Source organism: Piliocolobus tephrosceles, chromosome 10 (genome assembly GCF_002776525.5).
Source record: "Piliocolobus tephrosceles isolate RC106 chromosome 10, ASM277652v3, whole genome shotgun sequence".
NCBI classification, from domain to species: domain Eukaryota; kingdom Metazoa; phylum Chordata; class Mammalia; order Primates; family Cercopithecidae; genus Piliocolobus; species Piliocolobus tephrosceles.
Genome location: NC_045443.1, coordinates 45,805,305 through 45,822,994, shown reverse-complemented (window position 1 = coordinate 45,822,994; position 17,690 = coordinate 45,805,305). Strand labels below are relative to the sequence as shown.

The 17,690-nt window shown below is 43.0% G+C and overlaps 2 protein-coding genes across 6 annotated transcripts in view; both read left to right on the top strand.

Annotated features, from left to right (window-relative positions):
- Positions 1-9,787, top strand: part of CCNT1 (cyclin T1) — a 34,507-nt gene extending 24,720 nt beyond the window's left edge. The window contains exons 7-9 of one of the 2 annotated variants that reach the window (XM_023211253.3): positions 1,766-1,929; positions 2,406-2,476; positions 3,786-9,787. In XM_023211253.3, coding sequence (XP_023067021.2) covers positions 1,766-1,929; positions 2,406-2,476; positions 3,786-5,195 — 1,645 coding nt within the window. In that variant the 3' untranslated portion in view covers positions 5,196-9,787. The remainder of the gene's footprint in view (positions 1-1,765; positions 1,930-2,405; positions 2,477-3,785) is intronic. The other variant, XR_002731423.2, reaches the window with a different exon arrangement.
- Positions 9,788-16,113: 6,326 nt separating this feature from the next.
- KANSL2 (KAT8 regulatory NSL complex subunit 2) overlaps positions 16,114-17,690 on the top strand; it is a 29,213-nt gene continuing 27,636 nt past the window's right edge. For 2 of the 4 annotated variants that reach the window (XM_023211257.1, XM_023211254.2), the window contains exons 1-2: positions 16,143-16,241; positions 16,793-17,052. In XM_023211257.1, the coding sequence (XP_023067025.1) occupies positions 16,802-17,052 (251 nt within the window). In that variant the 5' untranslated portion in view covers positions 16,143-16,241; positions 16,793-16,801. Of the gene's footprint in view, positions 16,242-16,362; positions 16,568-16,792; positions 17,053-17,690 lie in introns of all 4 variants that reach the window. The other 2 variants (XM_023211256.2, XM_023211255.2) reach the window with 2 other exon arrangements.

The following is a 17,690-nucleotide window of genomic DNA, read 5'->3' as shown; positions in this document are numbered from 1 at the left end:
CCTCGTGATCCGCCCGTCTCAGCCTCCCAAAGTGCTGGGATTACAGGCTTGAGCCACCGCGCCCAGCCATATTTTTTTTTTTTAAAGACAGAGTCTTACTCTGTGTGCCAGGCTGGACTGCAGTGGTGTGATCTTGGTTCACTGCAACCTCTGTCTCCCGGGTTCAAGTGATTCTCCGACCTCAGCCTCTTGAGTAAGCTGGAATTACAGGCTGGCACCACCATGCCTGGCTAATTTTTTTGTATTTTTAGTAGAGATGGGGTTTCGCTATGTTGGCTAGGCTGGTTTCAAACTCCTGGCCTCAAGTGTTCCTGCCTGCCTTGACTTTCCAGAGTGCTGGGATTACAGGGGTAAGCCACTGCACCTGGCCAATAATTATATTTTAAAATATTCCTTTTTCTTCCCCCTCTGTCAATTTACGGGCACTTATGGATATAAAGCGTTTCAGTCCTTTTCCTTCTTCCCTTTTAAAGAAAAGTAAATGAGACTGTGGGCGCAGTGGCTCACACCTGTAATCCCAGCACATTGGGAGGCCAAAGCTGGTGGATCACTTGAGTCTAGGAGTTCGAGACCAGCCTTGCCAACATGGTGAAACCACATCTTTACTAAAAAATACGAAAATTAGCAGGGCGTGGTGGCACATGCATGTAGTACCAGCTACTTGGGAGGCTGAGGCACTAGAATTGCTTGAACCCAGGAGGCAGAGGTTGCTGTGAGCTGAGATTGCCCCACTGCACTGCAGCCTGGGTGACAGAGAGACTCTGTCTAAAAAAAAGTAACTGATTAGTACACAACTTGTATTACCAGATGACTTGCCCAACATTGTTAGTTAATGGAAACCAAAGATATCCCTAATAACTGTCAGAGCTAAGAAGTTCATTTTTATAGCCTGTTATGAGAAAGTTTTGAAATAAACCAACGTATTTATACTTGAGAGAGTAGTTGTCTATTCATTATTTTAAATAGACCAGAACTATGATTGGTGAGAAACAAATTATTTTTAAGATATTTTCTTTTTTGTTGTTGTTGTTGTTTTGGGTTTTTTTTTTTGAGACGGAGTCTTGCTCTGTCGCCTGGGCTGGAATGCAGTGGCCGGATCTCAGCTCACTGCAAGCTCCGCCTCCCAGGTTTACGCCATTCTCCTGCCTCAGCCTCCCGAGTAGCTGGGACTACAGGCGCCTATCACCTCGCCTGGCTAGTTTTTTGTATTTTTAGTAGAGACGGGGTTTCACCGTGTTAGCCAGGATGGTCTCGATCTCCTGACCTCGTGATCCGCCCGTCTCAGCCTCCCAAAGTGCTGGGATTACAGGCTTGAGCTACCGCGCCCGGCCAGATATTTTCTTAAGTATTTGATTTATGGATTACACAGACCAAAAAGCTTACAATTTTCCTTAGGATCTGAGCTTAGTCTCAGAATAATAGGTAATAAATATTGACCTCTAGGCTTGAATACTGGCCCAGAAGTCAATGTTTTAAAGAACTTGAATTCCCAGCCTTTTTACTTTTTTCATTTTTTTTGGCTCTGGTCAATGTGTAGATTAAGTGATGTGTATTCAAGACGTGAAAAATGTTGTTACCTGAACAGGTGGGTTAATAGGAAATTATATTGAGTGCTAGATCAGAGCATTGCATATTTCTTACCCTTCTTACTCTCCTGTGTATTTTTAAGCCTTTTTTTTTTTTTTTTTAAATAATGGAGAGTTTTAGCTTTGGGTTGAGAATTGAGAGCTCATGACACTCTCTGTTTTCTTCCCTCTGATGTCAGCCTGCATTTGACCACATTTAGCCTGCAGTACACACCTCCTGTGGTGGCCTGTGTCTGCATTCATCTGGCTTGCAAGTGGTCCAATTGGGAGATCCCAGTCTCAACTGACGGGAAGCACTGGTGGGAGTATGTTGACGCCACTGTGACCTTGGAACTTTTAGATGGTAAGTTTTAGAGTAAGGGACCTTGAAAAGCACTTGCTGGCCGGGTGCGGTGGCTCAAGCCTGTAATCCCAGCACTTTGGGAGGCCGAGACGGGCGGATCACGAGGTCAGGAGATCGAGACCATCCTGGCTAACACGGTGAAACCTCGTCTCTACTAAAAATACAAAAACTAGCTGGGCGAGGTGGCGGGCGCCTGTAGTCCCAGCTACTCGGGAGGCTGAGGCAGGAGAATGGCGTAAACCCGGGAGGCAGAGCTTGCAGTCAGCTGAGATCCGGCCACTGCACTCCAGCCTGGGGGACGAGACTCCGCCTCAAAAAAAAAAAAAAAAAAGAAAAGCACTTGCTGTTGATCTGTCACATAGCTGGCCAAAGGTGACTTGATTCAGATGAAAATAGTTAGTTAGTAGTTGAGGTTATTCTTGTTTCATTACTTCTGTTTCTCTCAGTCTTTCTTGAATGTTCTGTTTTATTTGTAGAACTGACACATGAGTTTCTACAGATTTTGGAGAAAACTCCCAACAGGCTCAAACGCATTTGGAATTGGAGGGTAAGAATATTACTGTCAGCTTGTGGACAAAATCAATTTCTTTTGACTGCAACAGTGAATATACCAGTATTGAATATGTACCTTAGGTTTGGAATTTCCCTTTTTATAGGTACACAGTAATCATCATGACTTCCACTTCATACCTTGGATACTGTTGTAGAAGTCAGTGTCTCTGGGATAGCAGGATTTGCTTTTCATTGTGTAACTCTTGTGATATGATCATTTGGGCAGTAACACTGGTTGAGTATTTTCTGTGTGGAAACTGGTAGGGAAAAAACATGGCTTCTCTGAGTATTGGCTTCTGGTAGAGGCAAGATAGAGAATTACAAGGGTAGAGCTGGTATCATAATTTTGTCTTTGACATTACCTACTTATAAAATGGATTTTAGAATTTTGTTTTTATATAGGTTGTAGTCTAAAGTTGTATTTCAAATATTTGTCAAAGTCTTAGGAATAATGAAATCATTCCTTTTTTTGTTCAGATATAAAGCTTGTTTTCAGATGTTTCCATTATTTTCTCATAAATCCAGACAGATAAAGTTAATTTCATTCTCCTGAGTTGAGTGAGTGGCAGAGAGTGAGTTTGCCTCTTAGAAGCCTGAGATTAGAAGTAGGCTTGAGAGGCCGGACATGGTTGCTCACACCTATAGTCCTAGCACTTTGGTAGGCCAAGGCTGGCGGATCAGCTGAGGTCAGGAGTTCGAGACCAGCCTGGCCAGCATGGTGAAACCTCGTCTCTATTAAAAATACAAAAATTAGCCAGGCATGGTGATGCATGCCTGTAGTTCCAGCTACTCAGGAGGCTGAGACAGGAGAATCGCTTGAACTCAGGACGTTGAGGTTGCAGTGAACCGAGATTGTGCCACTGCACTCCAGCCTTGGTGACAGAGTGAGACTCTGTCTCAAACAAACAAACAAACAAAAAACAACAGCAACAACAAAAAAGAAGTAGGCTTGAGAGCACATAGTCGTCTTTTACTTTAGCGTAAAACCTCACCAAAATTTCTAGAACTCAGCTATGGACTAACTATAATCATAAGCAGAAGGCATGGATGTTCATGTATGAATTTTAGATAAGCATAGATTCTTTGTTGTTATTACTTTGTAACATGTGGATAGATTGCTGTGATTCTTAATTGAAGGTTTTAAAATCTTCTCTTGATGGTAATATTTATTGGATTTCATGTTAGGATAGCCTCCTGCCTGTGGCCTATCCAGAACTTCCAGTGTTGCTGCAAGTACAATCTACTCATCTCAATGTTTTTTTATTTAGTAAATTACCTAAGAGATGCTATTTGCTTCATTCCAGGCATGCGAGGCTGCCAAGAAAACAAAAGCAGATGACCGAGGAACAGATGAAAAGACTTCAGAGCAGACAATCCTCAATATGATTTCTCAGAGCTCTTCAGACACAACCATTGCAGGTTTAATGAGCATGTCAACCTCTTCTACCACAAGTGCAGTGCCTTCCCTCCCGGTCTCTGAAGAGTCATCCAGCAACTTAACCAGTGTGGAGATATTGCCGGGCAAGCGTTGGCTGTCCTCCCAACCTTCTTTCAAACTAGAACCTACTCAGGGTCATCGGACTAGTGAGAATTTAGCACTTACAGGAGTTGATCATTCCTTACCACAGGATGGTTCAAATACATTTATTTCCCAGAAGCAGAGTAGTAAGAGTGTGCCGTCAGCTAAAGTGTCACTGAAAGAATACCGCGCAAAGCATGCAGAAGAGTTGGCTGCCCAGAAGAGGCAACTGGAGAACATGGAAGCCAATGTGAAGTCACAATATGCATATGCTGCCCAGAATCTCCTTTCTCATCATGATAGCCATTCTTCAGTCATTCTAAAAATGCCCATAGAGGGTTCAGAAAACCCTGAGCGGCCTTTTCTGGAAAAGGCTGACAAAACAGCTTTCAAAATGAGAATCCCAGTGGCAGGTGGAGATAAAGCTGCCTCTTCAAAACCAGAGGAGATAAAAATGCGCATAAAAGTCCATGCTGCAGCTGATAAGCACAATTCTATAGAGGACAGTGTTACAAAGAGCCGAGAGTACAAAGAAAAGCACAAGACTCACCCATCTAATCATCATCATCATCATAATCACCACTCACACAAGCACTCTCATTCCCAACTTCCAGTTGGTACTGGGAACAAACGTCCAGGTGATCCAAAACATAGTAGCCAGACAAGCAACTTAGCACATAAAACTTATAGCTTGTCTAGTTCTTTTTCCTCTTCCAGTTCTACTCGTAAAAGGGGACCCTCTGAAGAGACTGGAGGGGCCGTGTTTGATCATCCAGCCAAGATTGCCAAGAGTACTAAATCCTCTTCCCTAAATTTCTCCTTCCCTTCACTTCCTACAATGGCTCAGATGCCTGGGCATAGCTCAGACACAAGTGGGCTTTCCTTTTCACAGCCCAGCTGTAAAACTCGAGTCCCTCATTCGAAACTGGATAAAGGGCCCACTGGGGCCAATGGTCACAACACGACCCAGACCATAGACTATCAAGATACTGTGAATATGCTTCACTCCCTGCTCAGTGCCCAGGGTGTTCAGCCCACTCAGCCCACTGCATTTGAATTTGTTCGTCCTTACAGCGAATATCTGAATCCTCGGGCTGGTGGAATCTCCTCAAGATCCGGCAATACAGACAAACCCCGGCCACCACCACCTCTGCCCTCAGAACCTCCACCACCACTTCCACCTCTTCCTAAGTGAAAAAAGAAAAAGAAGAGGAGAAAAAAACTTCTTTAAAAAACCACATACTTTTTCTTTTTTTTTTTTGAACTAAGAAAATTACTTATGAAATATGTCATCCTTCTTGGACTAGGGAATAAATTGATATTGAGACATAGTTAGGAGGGTGGTAGAAGGCGTTGGCTATTATATCTGCTGTCTCATGCATTTAACTATTTTCTTACAGTTTTTACTGGTATTAGGTGTTGAAGCTGTGAAGGATTAAGGACACTTTCTGAATTCTTGGCCTCTCCACCATCTAATTAGGTTGATTGGAGTTGATATCTTCCCTCTTCTTGCCAGAACCGAAAAATGGAGGGTTTGTTGTATCAGACAATTGTGAATCCTTTTGGTGTTTAATATATCAGAAGAGAGGAAGTATTTAAACGTCAAAATCTTTTAATAGACTTAAAAAAATAATTTAAAGAAAGTAAGTTATCTGTTTAGTTTTTTTATATGATCGGGAAGGGGATAGGGATTTTGCTGTGTGTATGTGATACATAGCAGTGACTCCTGGTGGGTGGGATTGGAGGGTGGGAATGTGTGAGGGTGGGTGGGAGGGTAGGTTTTTGGCTAGGAGTTCTGAAATAGGCTCAGGCCACTCCAAGTGTTCAGACTTTTAAGTGTGTATGTAAGTGTGGGTATGTGTGTTTTTAAGTGTGTGTGTTTAAAAATCATGTTTTATCTTTCCCTCCCTGTTCCTTACCATTTTCATTTTCCAACAGTCTACTAGAGAAAAACATGGTTGGCCTTGAGAACATAAAGGAAGAGGCATGTATTTGACATGTTTTTTTTCCCTTTCTTTATGTTATAATTAAGTAGTAGCCCTCTAATTTATAGTTTGGGCAAGTACAGCCAATACCCTGACTTTTAACTTCATTATGAGAACTTCCTTTTTACCCGCTTTTTTGTTTTTGTGCAAAACAGATGGGGTTGAGGAAGGAGGGTTGGTGAACAAGGCCAGCTTCTGCCCTACAGAATTGGGTGTGTCTTTTTTTCAAGTGAGGCTTTGGGAAAGTGTTCAAATGAGAGCAGTCTTAAGGTCTGTAAGAGATGGGGAATGTGCTATGTATATCCTGCCTGTGAAAGCCCAAACCATATGGGAGAAGCTAGAGGATACTAAAAACAATGAAATTGTGATTTGGAAGTTTTAGAACATTGTTTTAAAAATTACATTATACATGTAAGACATGCTTTTATCTGTATATCTGAAGGGAAACAGCTGCATCCTCAAGTTTTTGCAGCCTATATGACTTGAGTTTGGAGCTTGTGAATTTAACAGTACTGGTGCCATGAAAATGAGCAAAGCCTAGCCAATGGATACTATTATGTTTAGATTGTTCATCTTTGGTAGCTTTAGATTCTTGATAGAGGTTCTTAAGATTTCTGAGTCCTTTATAAAAATAGGTCAAGAGTCCTGTTGTTATGGAGGCTTGATTATCCCAGATATTAGGAGTGAACATTTTTGATAAAGAAATCTTTCAGAAAATCTTGGCTAGAAAGAATTCTAAGTTAGCTGTCTAAGTACTAAAAACTACCTAGCCAGAGATCTTTTAATGGGATATTCTTTGATCTTCATTGCATTTTTTTGCTCTGGAAAGGATGGTGCAATTTGAGTTTGTCTTTGTGATTTGATTGCAGCTTCCTTCATGCCAAGTATTTTTTAGGGAGGGGTTGAATTATTTTTCATTTGGAAGTCATAGGGAGACAGGAGTTGTACTTGTGCTGCTACTTGCCAGGAACAGGTTGGGAAGAAAATTGTGGCTGTTGGAATTGATGATGTACTGGCCTAATATAGAAAGGAATTTGTAGGCAGGAATAAACGTTAACTGGCGGTGGGTTAGTACCCTGCATCTTGCATATTTGAACTGTCTAGAGTTCCTGCCATTGCTGGGTATAAAATGAGGAGCTCTCTGTGGACCTGTAAATCATTAATACTTCTTGACTTGGAGTGTCACTTCACTTTATAGGTGACGTTTTCCTCTTTCCCCTTGATATTTTCTGTGTTGTGTTAGATAATTGGTAGATACATAGTTGTGGTTTAGTACATTTAGGGCTTCTATTTATTTAGATTTTGTTTGGTGGAGTCTGTTTCCAAAAGGGAATGTGCCGTTTAGTCTCCATCTGTATCTTTGTGGAATTGATGATCACTGGTTTGATTTTGAAAAATGTCTTTTCCAGCTTTTAGTTACTCTCATCAAATGTCACATATTTTCTAATCACATGCACTCCTTTACTACAGAGGCACATAATCATTTGGCCTCATAGCAGTTCTCCATGGCCATACTGTAGTAAAGTTCCTTAGAACTTTGTCAGGAGTGAACTAGAAAAAAGTGCTTACTAGGGCCTAAGAGTTGCTTTGTGCTGTGTAGTCTGGCCTTTGCACTAGTAGATCATTGCTGACATAGGTCAGTTTAGAGACCTTTCTGTGTTAATGCCTCCTGGTACTGTCTTAAGATACATACAATGTCTGTTTTTAGACCTATGCATATGTCATGAAGCTCTTTGTGGGCTCTGCATGAAGCTGCTGCTTTGTTTTTGGGTTAACAGATGTGCCTGTCAACTAGCATGTGTATTGTCCAAATTCCACAAACTTAAGGTTTTTAAGGGCTGTGTGGTTTTCTGAGCTCTATGTGTCTTTCCTATCCTTGTACCTTCAAAGGGTGAGAAATGAGATTTATACATCCAAAGTCTGGTAAACATGGCTTTTCGTTTCTTCATTTAACCTAGACTGTCAAAAATAAGTGATGGTGATAAGTAGGCCTGGAGCCTCAGCTTCTGTAAATCTCATTTCTAAAATTTTGCTAGACTGGTGTTGGCAAAAACAAATACCTGTGGATTGTCCTTAAGGCTTTTAATCAGATACCTGTGTTGCTGTTAGCTGAACTGTAGTGAAGCATCGATCCAAATTGGTCTTCTGAAGTATCAGTTATGCTTTTGAGTTTAGAAAATACTTAGGTGTTAGTCTAGTCTTGCCATTCATGAATCAGTGTGTGTCCATATCAGACAGCCTCAACTTCTTCGTTTTTAAAAATGATTTTAGTGTTTTGATTTAGTGTATATTACATAGTTCAGTATTATTGGCTTTACCAGTGTTGACAGAAAAATTTTAAATCTCCAGTTGCAAACAGCAATGGATTAGGATATGGAAATAAAATCATGGTGACATCACTGCTGAATTATCTTAAACCTCTGCTACTTAATTCTCCATATTGAAATGCATACTGCTCCACATACATGGCTTCTAGGTAAAGGCAATTGTAGAGGGGCCCTGTCTATCCCAGTATGGTTGGATTTTAAACATATCTGTGTTTCCGTTATTTTGGGAACTGATTAATATTTACAATTTTTTTTTTTGTTTATGAGTTATTTTGATACTAATACTAGGAAAAGAGAGAATCTAGAACATCTTGAAGTTGGAATACAAATTTTATTCTTTTGGTCTTGGGAGAATTTAAGCAGTCTATGCAACTCATCAAATGATGAGAAATAGCCCTCCGAGGTTCCAGTAAGCTTTCAGTGACTTTGATACCTCCCCAAGTTTCTTGAGTTGCTGCTTGTTAACACCCAGCTTTTAACTGAGTGTTTGCTCCTGATGGTTTAGGAGATTTTCATATTGTATCACACTGTCAGGTTTTATTTTGTCTTTTTATCCCTCCGTGGATGTGAGTTTCAGACAAGCACAGTACAGTAATCCTGCCTGATCAAGAGTAGTCTGGAATGAGACTTATTTTTTGAGTGGGAGAGTTCTCCATTTTAATGTTTCTAAAGTTTTTCATATGAACTTGGCATTGGAAAAGGGAGGTAAAGAAAAAGGGCGTTTACTAAAAGCAGTGTCTACTCTTCCCCTTTATGAGTGTGTATTCATGGCTAATGAAAAAAAGAGGAGGACTCTTGCGTTTTGTGTTGCCATGTTAAGCATGGAGAGGGATGCTTGACAGCATGCTAATTGAAGCCAGAGCAAGTATGTCCTTCATCAGGTAATCAGGAACTCTTCAGCTGAAGCTGAGGAACTAACTGATTAGTTGTTGATTGATCATAATGTAATTGGTTACAAAGTGGAAGTGCTGGCTGGCTTAAGTACCCAAAGAAAAGAATGCAGCAGCCTAACTTAGTGTTACCATTTGTTACTGAATTTGAAACTGACCTTTTTCCCCACCCTACTTCACACACCTAAAACTGTTTTCTTGTCAGACCAAAGAGCAAAAAGAAAAAAAAAAGTAAAACACTTTACCAATCTATGTCACTCAGGTACAATTTTGTGGTGAGATTTTTGTCTGTTCTCTTTGTATTGCTCTTAAGAGTCCTTTCTCAGCATATTATTCTGCCATTGCCTCTGTCTTCCTTGGGGCACCTCAGCTCTGGATGCTACCCCTGGGATATCTACTGCTGTTATGTGAATGATAGGATGTAAGTGACCATTATAGTAAGGGCTGTTTGTAAAAAATTCAAAAAATTTAAAAAGGATGTATACATTTTATAGTCTGGCTATCAGTTTGATATCTTGCTGTCAAGTATGTTTCTCAATCTGTATTTATCCATCCCCTCAATAAATGTTAATGGTAAAACACTCATTTGATTGTTTATGTGTACTGTCCTCAAATTAGTCCTTAGTCTTTTTATTTGTTTGTTTGTTTGTTTTTGAGACGGAGTCTAGCTCTGTCGCCCAGGCTGGAGAGTACGGTGGTGTGATCTTGGCTCACTGCAACCTCTGCTTCCCGAGTTCAAGCGATTCTTCTGCCTCAGCCTCCTGAGTTGCTGGAATTACAGGCGCCCACCACTACGCCCAGCTAATTTTTGTATTTTTAGTAGAGACAGGATTTCACTGTGTTGGCCAGGCTGGTCTTGAACTCTTGACCTCAGGTGATCTGCCCACCTCGGCCTCCCAAAGTGCTGGGATAACAGGCGTGAGCCACCGCGCCCAGCCTAGTCCTTAGTCTATAACTGTAATTTTATTGATATGTTTACAATTTTGTTTCAGTTTTGATATTAGTATGTTTTCTTATTGTGCAAGATCTTGTGGGAATTGAGTCCATTGGGAAGACCCAAGATTTGTTGATCAGTAAACCCAGTAGTATGAAGTATGTTGTAGTCAAAGGGAAGAAAAAAAGCCCTCACTCTATATTGTTACATGAATACCTGGAAGAGTAAAAATTACAGCACTAACAGATGATGGCAGCATGTACGCATGTACTGCTTATCTTGCAAGCATTATCAACATGATTCATAATTGTATACGTGGTTCTTTGAAAAGCCTGACATGTTAGTAAAGACATAGCATTGTATCTGGAAGAAAAACTTTGAAGAAAAAAACATTCTTGGTAGTGCCTGGAAAAATTGATAGTGAATACTCATCCTGAGACATAATAAGACCACATTTACAAGGTAACTCTTGTAAATTACACACTGAAAATAACTTTTATGCTAAAGTACTCCATACTTACTACACAAAGTTAGTAATAGATATAGTTTGAAAGCTTTAAAAGGAAAAAAATAAATAATGATACTTCTGAAAAGTCACTTGAGTCGTTTCTTCTCCAATTTTTTAAAATAAAGTAGCTAATTTTACAAACTATGTATACCTCTCCTGAAAAAACTATGAAATCGGAAATCTTTGCAGAAGTTGCTGACAGTTTAGGAAGATGCCAACAGTTCAGGAATTCTGGTGTGGTTTGAAGCACTCCCCTGCTTTTCATTCATTCCTTTAGAAAATACTACCTACTTCCCAGCACTTTGGGAGGCTGAGGTGGGAGGATTGCTTGAGGCCAGGAGTTCAAGACCAACCTGAGCAACAAAGTGAGACCTCATCTCTGCACACACAAATTAGCCAGGCACAGTAGTGTATAGTCCCAGCTACTAGGGAGGCTGAGGAGGGAGGATTGTTTGAGCCCAGCAGTTGAAGGCTGCAGTGAGCCATGATTGCACCATTGCACTCCTGTGGGGCTATAGATCTATACCCAGTCTTGGGAAAAAAAGAAAAAAAAAAAAAACTTCCTACTAAGTGCTGTGGACTGTTTACTAATGGGAATATGGCAGTAAGCAGACATTCTGCCTTCAAAGAATTTACAAATAAGTAAAACAGTATGTTAGGTGGTGATAAGTACTTAAAATTTTTTTTTCTTTTTGAAACAGTCTCACTGTCTCCCAGGTCAGAGTGCAGTGGCAAGATAATGGCTCACTGCATCCTTGATCTCCCTAGGCTCAAGTGATCCTCCCATCTCAGCCTCCTGAGTAACTAAGACTACAGGTGTGCACCACCACACCTGGCTATTTTTTTTTTAGAGATGGGGTCATCCAATGTTGCCCAGGCTGGTCTTGAACTCCTGAGCTTAAGTGATCTGCCCACCTGGGTCTCCTTCACTCTTGTTGGGATTTTAGGTGTGAGCCACTGCACCTGGCCATAATAAGCACTTTGGGACTAAAGCAGAAAATAGGACCTAGGAATGTGTGTGTGCATGTGTGTGTGTAGGTAAGTAGGGCTGTTGGAATTGGAAAAAAGGTGGCTAGGGAAGGCTTCATGACCCGAAGGAAGCCTCATGACCTTTAGAGAAGACCTGAAGGAGGTGACAGCAAGTCATGGGTATAACTAGGATAAGATCATTCCAGGAAATGTGAGGCGTCAAAGGTTCTGAGGTGAGAATATGCTGATATGTTTGAAAAATAGCAAGGAAGCCAGTGTAGCTGGTATAGGAATGAGTGGGGAGGGGGTATTGGAGAGGGGAGAGTAGCAGGATATGAGGTTAGAGAGGCAATAGAAAGCCAAATACAACAGGACCTTGTATGAAGACTGAGTGAATGGAACAGACACTATTGGAAAGTTTTGAGAAGAAGTCACATCCAACTTAGGTTTTAAAATGTTTATTTGGGCTGCTGTGTTGAAAATAGATTATAGGAGTCAAGGGCAAGGAGCTCTCACAACAATTTAAGAGATGAGGGTGGCTTGGACAGGTTGGAAGTACCCAAGGTAATGAGAAGTGATATATCTTTTTTTTTTTCTTTGAGATTTTGAGATGGAGTTTTGCTCTTGTTGCCCAGGCTGGAATGGAATGGCGCGATCTCGGCTCACTGCAACCTCCGCCTCCCAGGTTCAAGCGATTCTCCTGCCTCAGCCTCCCAAGTAGCTGGGATTACAGGCATGCACCACCACACCCAGCTAATTTTGTATTTTTAGTAGACACAGGGTTTCACCATGTTGGCCAGGCTGATCTTGAGCTCCTGACCTCAGGTGATCCACTCGCCTCAGCCTCCCAAAGTACTGGGATTACAGGTGTGAGCCACGTCGCTCGGCCGAGAAGTGATATATCTTGAAGATGGAGCTAATAGGATTTTTCTATTAGATAGAAGAGAAAGAAGTCAAGGATAACTCCCAGTGTTTGTCCTGACCAACGGGAAGGTTGGGGTTGTCATATACTGAGGTAGAGATGACTACAGGAGTAGCGGGAGGTTGGCTTTAACATTAAATTTGAAATGCCAATTAGACATCCAAGTGGAGATGCCTACTGGACAGATGAGAGTCAAGTTCAAAGGAGGGGTCCAGGCTGGATATACACATTTGGGAGATACCAGCTTATGAATGGGATGAAACAGTGAGATAAGTAAGGGAGTAGTAGTAGAAAATAGAAATGTTCAGTGTTTAGAATTGGGGAAAAGAGAGAAACAAGAGACAGAGTGGGTGACTATGATGTAGATGGGAAACTAGGAAGAGTATGGAGATCTAGAAAGAGTATGGAGTTCTAAGGAGGAGGAGTGGCCAAGTGTGTCAAATATTGCAAAGTGGTCTAATAAGATGAGGCCTGAAAACTTCATTAGAATGAGCAACGAGAAGGTCTTTGATAACTTTTTTTTTTTTTTGAGACAGTCTTGCTCTGTCACCTAGACTGGAGTGCAGTGGCACAATCTTGGCTCACTGCACCCTCTGCCTCCTGGGTTCAAGTGATTCTCCTGCTCAGCCTCCCAAGTAGCTGGGATTAAGGCACAGGCCACCACACCTGGCTAGTTTTGTACTTTTAGCAGAGATGGGGTTTCACCATGTTGGCCAGGCTGGTCTTGAACTCTTGGCCTCAGGTGATCCACCTGCCTCGGACTCTCAAAGTGCTGTGATTATAGGCGTGAGCCACCGTGCCCAGCCGCTTTCATTTTTTTTTTTTTCTCACTTTTCTCTAGGATTAGCCCCCCCAAACTCGTTTCCTAATCCCTATTTATAAATAGCTTCTGGTCTACTTTAACCTCTTCAATAGCTACAAAGTGTTCAGTGAATTAAAAATAGCCATCTACCTCCAGCCTGGGCGACAGAGGAGACTCCATCTCAAAAAGAAGAAGAAAAAAAGCCATCTACTTTGTTAAACAGAACAAAGAATTTGCTGACACCTTGAGCTTTTAATATCTACTCCCTCCTTTCACTTAGAAGTGGTTCTAGGCCGGGCACGGTGGCTCACACCTGTAATCCCAGCACTTTTGGAGCCCGAGGTGGGCAGATCATGAGGTCAGGAGTTCGAGACAAGCCTGGCCAATATGGTGAAACCCCGTCTCCACTAAAAATATAAAAAAATTAGCCGGGCATGGTGGCGCACACCTGTTGTCCCAGTTACTCGAGGGAGGCTGAGAAAGAAGAATCACTTGAACCCGGGAGGCGGAGGTTGCAGTGAGCGGAGATTATGCGACTGCACCCCAGCCTGGGTGACAGAGCAAGACTCTGTCACAAGAAAAAAAAACAAGAAAAAAAAAAAAAAAAAGGAAGTGGTTCTAAATAGTAATGTTTTGTCTGTCTTGGACTTACAAGAAGGATTCTTTTTTCAACTAAGACCTTCAGTAAATTCATTAAAAGAAAGTCTTTGTTTCTTCCCTATCCCTGTGTCTCTTCATATTGTTCACTACAGTAGTTTTAATGTTGCTTTTTGATATTACTACATTTGGTTGCAGATTCGGATTCCCAAATTTTCTGCGACATGACTGCCTCTGGCTATTTTTTAATTATAGGGTGTTTGTAACAAAACATCTTTTTTTGTACTCCTGAGGGTTGGTCTGTTTGCTTATGTATATAATCATTGTTATTAATATTATGTTTGTATTGCATCCATAATCCCAAACTATCCTAGAATGTTCACTCCAAGAGAGCAGGGTTATCTTCCTTGTTCTCTCCTGGCACTTAGGTGCTCAATAAATATTTGTTGAATGAATGAATTTCAGGTCTTCTTCTAGGGCTGCTCTGGTCTCTGGAAACAGCACAACTCTCAAGCTTTTTTTTTTTTTTTAAGATCCTTCCTCCCTCCCTTCCTTCCTTCTTTCCTTCCCCATATTGCCCAGGCTGAGATCGAACTCCTGAGCTCAGGCGATCTTCCCATCTCAGCTTCTCGAAGTGCTGGGATTACAGGGGTGAACCATGACGCTCAGCCTGAGTGTTTTTCTTGAGGGCTGTAAAATCTATGCTCACTTCTACTGTGACTTATGCTCACTTGCTTATTAGGCATGGATAAAACATCTTTCTTAAACTGACAGCAGATAAGGGATGCTGGAAGGCAAAAAATGTCTAGAAGGGTTATGGGAAGAAAGTGAGGAATCATTTCTACAAGTGGTAGAGATAACAGAAAGATGCTTTGAAACTAAAAATCCTTAAAGGATGGTATGATTGGTATTGTGTCTGTCGTTGTTATGATACCTGCATTATTTAGCATGGAATTTTAAAGACAGGGTACACAGTTATCAGAAGCAGCCCTAAACTAGAACAAATATTTCCTTATTCTCAGTCTAATGCTCTTTACTATATAAGAGGCAATAAGGGATGAAGGATGTTGGGTTCAAATTCGTCTTCCTTTCCCATTTACTAGCTATGTCCCATTCTGTTCCTCGGTCCTCTTATCTGTAAAATTGACATAATACTAACCTCTACCTCTTAGGGTTGCTTTGAAAAATTCAATGAATTTATATATGTAATTCCCAGAATCAGTAAACACCCAAAAAATGTTTCTCAGGGTTCTCAACACCAAATGTTCAGTACATGTATTGAACTGTTCACAAAAGAAAACTAAAGACTTTTTATGCGCAAACAGTGATCCTGGCCGGGCGCGGTGGCTCACGCCTGTAGTCCCAGCACTTTGGGAGGCCGAGGCGGGCGGATCACCTGAGGTCGGGAGTTCGAGACCAGCCTGACCAATATGGAGAAACCCCGTCTCTACTAAAAATACAAAATTAGCCGGGCGTGGTGGCACATGCCTATAATCCCAGCTACTAGGGAGGCTGAGGCAGGAGAATCGCTTGAACCAGGGAGGCGGAGGTTGCGGTGAGCCGAGATTGTGCCATTGCACTCCAGTCTAGGCAAAAAGAGTGAAACTCCATCTCAAAAACAAAACAAAAAACAAAAACAGTGATCCTCCAGCCTCTATGTCTGATTTTAAAAATTTTTTTTATTTTTTTCGAGACGGAGTTTCGCTCCTGCCTCAGCCTCCCGAGTAGCTGGGATTACAGGCATGCACCACCACGCCCGGCTAATTTTGTATTTTTAGTAGAGACGGGGTTTCTCCATGTTGGTCAGGCTGGTCTCGAGCTCCCGACCTCCGGTGATCCGCCCGCCTCAGCCTCTCAAAGTGCTGGGATTACAGGCGTGAGCCACCGCGCCCGGCTTGTCTGATTTTATGCTAGCTGTGTACAGTGGTGAGGGAACAGCAGCCTAGGACCACAGACTGAGGGTCCAAAAGTAGCCAGAAAACGAGCTACGCTGCAAGTTGGAAAAATATCGCTAGCTGGCAACCCGCCCCGCGGCCCGCTCTCCGCCCCCTTCCCAAGCTCACACTCCTCGGGGCGGAGTTGCTGACAGTCGTAGCCACCCCAACCGCGCATTTTCTTAGCGCTCCGCCCTTCCAGACACGATAGGTTAGTGGGCCTCGGCCAATGGCGACACCCCGTCATAGGAGCGGTAGCCAATCAGTAGCCAGGAGTCCGGGAAGGAGCGAGGCCAATCTAGGAGCCGCGGCCGCCACCAGAGGAGGGCTAGCGGCTCGGCAGAGCGCGGCGCGGCGCAGCGCAGCGCCTGAGGTAAGATGGCGGTGTTCCTTGCTCTAAGCTCTTGTAGTTGGGCTGCTATTTCGCCCTTTTTGTCAACTCATAGCTGCTACTTCGCCTCAGAGCAGTGTCAGAGTCAGTCTCCTTCCTACAGGCTTCCAGGAGCCAGGATCTCCGGTGACCAGAGTAGGACAAAATGGCGCTCGCTTGGACTTCCGAGGCCGGGCCGAGTCGTGTGCTCTGAGGCAGGCCGGGACAAAGGCGGCGTGCAGGGAGGCGGCGTGGCCGTCGCGTGGGCCTGGCGTTGTCGCTTCCCTTCATGCTGCAGCTGTGCGAGTCCTGAAGCTACATTCAGCGTGGTGGGGTTCGGGGTGGGGCCGGGCAAGGAGGGACACGCTAAAGAGAGGGAAAGCCACAAATGCTTTTGGAGACCTGGGGAGGGCGGCGGGCAGTTACGGAGCGTACCTTACGGGGCCGACTTCTGCCTCTCTTTTGGAAACTGCCCGAGCGATCTGTCCAGATACGGTGGAGCAGGAATTTTCGGGAAGGGTAAAGGCTTTCTGATTTTTGTTTTGACCCCGCAGGTTTTGGTTATGAACAGGATTCGGATTCACGTCCTGCCAACCAATCGGGGGAGGATCACTCCAGTGCCCAGGTCTCAGGAACCTCTGTCTTGTGCATTCACTCATCGTCCATGCTCTCAGCCTCGTCTGGAGGGGCAGGAGTTTTGCATTAAGCATATCCTTGAAGACAAGAATGCACCCTTTAAGCAGTGTAGTTATATATCGACGAAGAATGGGAAAAGATGTCCCAATGCTGCCCCAAAGCCAGAGAAGAAAGATGGGTATGTATGTATAGATATATATGTCGTTTGTCTTAAAGCGAGGGGGTGTGTGATATGATGTGGGCTTCAGCATAGCTGCTGGGTTTGAGATCATGTCCTTGTAAATTTGGGGTTATGGTTGTATCCTTGGAAAATTGAAAAAACGGTGAAGACTGGAAGGACCCTTGAATTGGATTACGTAGTTCACTTCTTTGGTTCTTTTCCCTTATCTGTAGTAAAATAAAGGCATATTCTAAATTACTTTTTTTTTTTTTTTAAGAGAGATGGGGTCTTGCTATTTTAACCAGGCTGGTCTCAAATTCCTGGCCTCAAGGTGTCCTCCCATCTCGGTCTCCCAGAGTGCTGGGATTACAGGCGTGAACCACCGCGCCCGGCCCTAAAATTAATCTTTTTTTCTTTTTTTTGAGACAGAGGCCGGGCGCGGTGGCTCAAGCCTGTAATCCCAGCACTTTGGGAGGCCGAGACGGGCGGATCACGAGGTCAGGAGATCGAGACCATCCTGGCTAACACGGTGAAACCCCGTCTCTACTAAAAATACAAAAAATTAGCCGGGTGAGGTGGCCGGCGCCTGTGGTCCCAGCTACTCGGGAGGCTGAGGCAGGAGAATGGCGTGAACCCGGGAGGCGGAGGTTGCAGTG